Source organism: Camponotus vicinus, unplaced genomic scaffold (assembly GCF_025532165.1).
Source record: "Camponotus vicinus isolate PSW18456_S1 unplaced genomic scaffold, iyCamVici1.0 SCAF_13, whole genome shotgun sequence".
Taxonomy (NCBI): Eukaryota; Metazoa; Arthropoda; class Insecta; order Hymenoptera; family Formicidae; genus Camponotus; species Camponotus vicinus.
Genome location: NW_028141949.1, coordinates 10,263,942 through 10,269,748, shown reverse-complemented (window position 1 = coordinate 10,269,748; position 5,807 = coordinate 10,263,942). Strand labels below are relative to the sequence as shown.

At 42.6% G+C, this 5,807-nt stretch overlaps 1 protein-coding gene across 1 annotated transcript; it reads right to left on the bottom strand.

The window, feature by feature from the left end:
* Positions 1 to 389: 389 nt before the first annotated feature.
* Positions 390 to 4,890, bottom strand: LOC145963959 (uncharacterized). The gene is made up of 3 exons (XM_083086321.1): positions 4,531 to 4,890; positions 1,939 to 2,756; positions 390 to 1,842 (listed from the first exon to the last, which is right to left on the bottom strand). Exons 1-3 carry the CDS (start codon positions 4,888 to 4,890, stop codon positions 390 to 392), a joined length of 2,631 nt encoding a protein of 876 aa, XP_082942447.1.
* Between the last annotated feature and the right edge of the window lie 917 nt (positions 4,891 to 5,807).

The window sequence follows — 5,807 nt, the reverse complement described above, 5'->3', positions numbered from 1 at the left end:
GGCCCAGTCCCGGTTGCTGAATCAAGGCGAGCCCTCCGATCTCGCATTTCCCGCCCTTGCTCGTCCTCCACTTCTGACGCTCCATCAATGTGTGCAATTATTCTGCACTCCAGCGCCTCCAAAAGTGTTGACGAATATGCTCGACACGCTGCCATCGCAACAATCGACCTTCCTTTTCTTCTGTCAAATCTGGTGTGGGAAAACTGTTTAATGCTGTGCCAATCAGAAAATGTCCGAGTGTAATACATGAAAAATCATTCGGATCTTCGCTCAACGGTGTAAGCGGTCGCGAGTTCATTACTGCTTCGATTTCGCACAAAACCGTTTGCGCTTCTTCCAACGTTAAGTTTGCATTGCCCACTACTCGATATAAATGAAATTTCGCGGACTTAACGGCGGCCTAACAGACCCCCGAAATGCGAGGCGTGGGGCGGTATAAACTCCCATGAAATATCATGCGAATACAGTAATTCCTTGATCGCATTTTGTGATCGTTCGCTATTTATCAATTGTATAAACTCCTTCATTTTTCTATTTGCTCCAACAAATGTAGTACCGTTATCTGAATATACGCATGTCGGTTTGCCTCTACGCGAAATAAACCGCTTTAATGCAGCTAAAAACGCGTCGGTTGTTAAATCGGTTACAAGTTCGATGTGCACGGCCTTCGTTGAAAAACATACAAATATAGAAATATAAGCCTTGTGCATCTTAGCATTGCGCCGCTTGCCTTCCTTTAGAGATATCGGACCGGCATAGTCTACACCCGTGAATTCGAACGGTCTAGAAGGGATTACTCGACTCTTCGGCAAATCCGCCATTAATGCCTGCGATGCAATCGGTTTACATTTAAAGCAGATGACACATTTTCTCAGGATTTTGCGTGTTACCGATCGCATCGCCAGTGGCCAAACCCGCTGACGCACGGCACACATTGTGGCCTGCAGACCTGCATGCATATTCCGAATGTGCTCCCTTTTTATAAGGAGATCCGCAAGACGACTCTTTGGCAACAGCATCGGATGGCGAGCGTCGTATGACAATGCAGAATTTCGCAATCTACCTCCAACTCTAATAATTTTGTCATCGTCAAACAACGGCGCTAGTGATAAAATTTTACTCGACTTAGCTATTGCCCGACTCTCGCTCATGGCACAATATTCTGCCCGAAATGCTTCTCTTAGCACGATTCTAATTAACATTCGCAACGCCGTTGTTGTTTCGCGATGAGAAACAATCACCTCATCATGTCTAAATTGACGCGCCTTGATAAAACGTACGCAATATGCTATGATTCGCAATATCTTGTCAATATTTGAGTGCTTATCTAATAATTCTAAAACCGTAGATCGCTCGATAATTGTCACCGTCGTAGCTATTCTTTTTTGTTCGGGGGCTTCCGCTGACATTTCGACGATCTCTTTATTCGGCCAGCGTGCCTCCTCCGCCCCGAGAAACGATGGTCCGTTCCACCACATTGAATATTCTACTAGTTCTGATAAACCGATTCCCCGCGACAGAACGTCCGCCGGATTGTCTGCCGATGGCACGTGACGCCATTCTACTCCTTCCGTTAAGCGCTGTATCTCGCCGACGCGATTCGCTACAAATGTCGTCCACCTGCGCGCCAGAGACGAGATCCATTGCAGCGCCACCATGGAGTCCGTCCACAGTACAATTCGTACTGCCGACAAGTCGATCGACGATCGAATTTTTTCGATCAATCTGGCTAACAACAACGCGGAGCTTAACTCCAAACGCGGTATGGAGATCGTTTTCACCGGGGTGACTCTCGATTTAGCTGTTAATAATCTAATTTGATGGCAACCGCGATCCGATTCTCTGCGTATATAAACGCACGCTCCGTAGGCGCGCTCGCTAGCGTCGCAAAATCCGTGTATCTGGAGGCTTCGTGCGTTAGCCCCGATTCCTACTCACCGAGGTACTCTTAATTTGTTTAAAAACGGTAATTGATACCTCAGTCTTAGCCATCTCTCATGAATATGTTCTGGCAACGATTCGTCCCAACCGATCCCGGACTGCCAGACATCTTGTAAAATTATTTTGCCCACGACGGTTATTGGCCCCAATAAACCTAACGGATCAAACAGGCTTGCAATTTCGGAAAGTATTGTGCGTTTCGTAATGGATTCACATACCGACTCGCGATTATACTTGAAGCGAAACTCGTCGTCCAATGATTCCCATATGATTCCGAGAACCTTATTTCCGGCGTCTTTGTTCAGGGTCCTTGCCCTTGTATCAAACCTTCGTACTAAATGTGTGCAATTGGACGACCATTTACGCAGTTCGAAGTGACCAAATCTCAATAATTCAACTACTTCCTCCCGAACGCGTTCTACTTCGTCTATAGTATCTGCTCCTGTGAGTAGATCGTCCACGTAAAAATCTCGAAGCGCGCATTTCGAACCGAGCGGGTACTCCGCGGCGTGCTCCCGCGCCAAGTGCTGAATGCACCTTGTCGCAAGAAACGGCGCCGAGCTCGTTCCATACGTTACCGTGAGTAGTTCATATGTGTCAATCGGCGCGTTCGGGTTACTCCGCCACAATATACGCTGCAGTCTATTTTGCGAGTTATCAATTAGTATCTGTTGATACATTTTTTCCACGTCCGCGGTGAATGCGTACGCGAACGCGCGAAAGCGCATTGTTGTGCCCGCGCCGTGGGGGGGTGGGCCTTCGAGGTTATTCGCCCAAAGGATTAGGACCCAGGCAACAAATGTAGACACTCCGTACTTGATAGTAAAGGAATATATTTCGGTCGTTCTTCTTACACTGGCCTTACACTACTCTTGTGTTTGTCTTATACGTTAGGGTTAGGCGTAGCGAGCTTACTTAGTCAATGCGGCGGCTTGTATTGTTGATGACTTCAGGTTTTCTTCTGCCACTCCGTCGTGGTGATCGGTTTATATATCGTTGGGTACAGGAAGGATGAGGTGTCCCTGGGCCGGAGCGTGGTTCGTGCTCCGTTTTGTTATGCTTATTCAGCTTTGGCCGTGACTTGCTTTCTTTTCGTCACGTTTTATTTTTATTTCTTAATATCTCTTACTTTTAGTTTAATTAAATTATTATTTCGTCGGGTTACGACATCCTTCCCTCCTTGGGGAAAGAAAATTTACTGGCGGTAAATTTTCTTTACCTGTTTTCAATTATATCTATTTTGTTTAGTATAATATTGCTGTGTGTTTGTCGGTGAGTCTGGTTGGTAGGGTCTGTCGTAGATATGTTCTCTTGATACTCGCGGTATGCTTATTGGGTTTAATTTTGCGTTGACCGGTGCTTTCTTTTTCGCTTGGTTCTTTTTTTATCGCATAAGTTATCGCTACAAGGCTGATTATTATTACCGTCCCTGTGATACTTGAGATCGCCGGGTATAGTATATGTTCTCGTATCTGTAGGTTGTCTTCGTTTATTTGTTCGTCTATGTCGGTCAATGTTTTGCTGAGTTCCATTAATTCTGATGGGTTTTTTATTATTTTTCGTTACTTAATTGCCTCGATTCTATTTAGTAGTCTGTCTGTTTGTTTTTTGGGCGTTAGTGTTAAATTATAATCTGGTATGTGTGTTTTGATGTATGTTACTAGTGCAGATTTTTTCGTTCTTATTATTACGTCGGGTGTTACGATTTTACATTTCCCTCTAATCGTTAACTGTCCCGTTCTATCAATCTCGACTTTCCGTGCCGTCTCGTTCTCGCACGTTATCTCTACCTGCTGTTTCGCTCGCGTGGAATATATCCATGTGTTCGCGTTACTTAGCGTTGTCCATATCGTTGTGTTCGTGTGTACGTATTTTATGTTACAGTTGTCTGTGTTTTTTCTAGTTGTACGTATGTCTGTATTTCACACAACGCTTGGTCATCTACATGATGTATCGGATAGTTTTGTTCGCATACATATTCGTTGTTATTTCGCATACATCTTTCTAATTCGTTTTCCGTGGTTGTAAAATATGTTCGGCTGTCCATGTCTACCGCTATTATGGGTATTGGTTTACCTCTATACATATAAAGGTGTTGTTTTGTTCGTGGGTGGGTAGGGGTGTTGCCTTTATTATATCATATGTGGGGTACATAATTAGTGGGAGTTTTATTACCGTAATTATGCCTTCGTTATCGTAGTATGCGCTAATCGCTATAAATTTTTCGATTGTTCCCCAATTTTCCTGTGTTATTTGAAAGGGCAAGTGCGTTCCTTGTTGTACTTGTGTCGCTATTTCCTTAAGGTTATCAATAATCGTTTCAATCGGTATTAATTTTATGTTTATTATTCCACTTTTTGCGCTGGTTAGGTGGTCAATAATGTCTGTAGTATCGATTATTAGATCTCTAATGATTGCATTTAATACAATGAAGTGTTCGTCCATCTCTTCTCTATATCCAAAACTTGCTGCCGTTCGTAGCCAACTTTGTCGCATCTTTTCCGTTATATTTAGAAATCTTTCTTCGTTTTCTTGTATAATTTTTTCTGATTCGTCCACATGTGCGATAGTTGCGTTTAATACTCTTACTTGATTTTTTAATGCGTGCTGCAGCGTTTGTTGTTTTCCCTTTATTAATTTTAATTGTTCAGTGATGATCTTTTCATCGTCGGCGTCCATGGTGCCGAATAGCGTTTTTGCTATTGTTCCGAGGCCGTTTATTAGTCCTCTTCGTGTTTTCTTCGTTAGTTGGTAAGTTTTCCTTAATCGTGTCAATAAGGTTTCTGCTTTTTTATATTCCTTCTCTGTTACTTGTAGTAATATGCTGCATGTTTCTTTCATTTTTTGTTTTAATGGCTTGTCGTAGCATAATGCTCTTGTTTGTGCCATATATCCCGTTATTTGTTCTTGTCGGTGGTCCATTACTGTGACGTCTGCTCTGATCACCATTTTCCATGTGGACTCGACTTGATTAATTTTTCCTATTTTTTCAAAATACACTCACCCGCAAAAAAAGCGGTACACCTAAAATTTGAGAAAATTTCATCAAATTTTAAATAATCATAACTTGGTAAATAATGATGATAAAAATATGTTTAAAAAAACAAAATGAAGGCTGTAATGTCCACTTTAAGAATATTTAAGTGGCAATTATGCTCAGCCATTGTTTTCAAAATGGCGGATAAGGAAGTGAAAGGATGTAAAATTGATTATTAAAGGATCGAGTTTGGGACGGTGCACGGCGTAAATCAGGTAACGCAGCCCAATGAGACCAAATGCTCGTGAAAGTGTGGAGTGTTATCTTTAAAATGTTTTTTTACCGAGTTCGATACGATGATTTTTCGCTGAGTTATTCCGAATTTAATTAAAAACGCTCTTTTTTCTTCTTCAATTTGCAGCTCAGCGAATAGTTATCGTATCGAGCTCGGTAAAAAAGCATTGTAAAGGTGATACTCCACACTTTCACATGCATTTCGTCCCATTGGGCTGCGATACCTGATTCACGCCACGCACTGGAGCAAAGCGGGAACCTTTATTTATCGGTTTTGTATGCTTTCATTTATCCGCTATTTTGAAAAAAAATGGCACATAATTGCAGAAATTGCAGAAATTGCACATAATTTCAATTTAATTTAGGTGTGTGTGTGTGTGTGCTCGTTTGTATACCACAAGGATAAGGACCCCGTGGTTCGTCAGCTCCACAGTATTTAAAGACTTCAAACCCTCCTTGTGGTGTGTGTGTGTGTGTGTGTGTGTGTGTGTGTGTGCTCGTTTGTATACCACAAGGATAAGGACCCCGTGGTTCGTCAGCTCCACAGTATTTAAAGACTCCAAACCCTCCTTGTGGCGTGTGTGTGTGTGTGTGT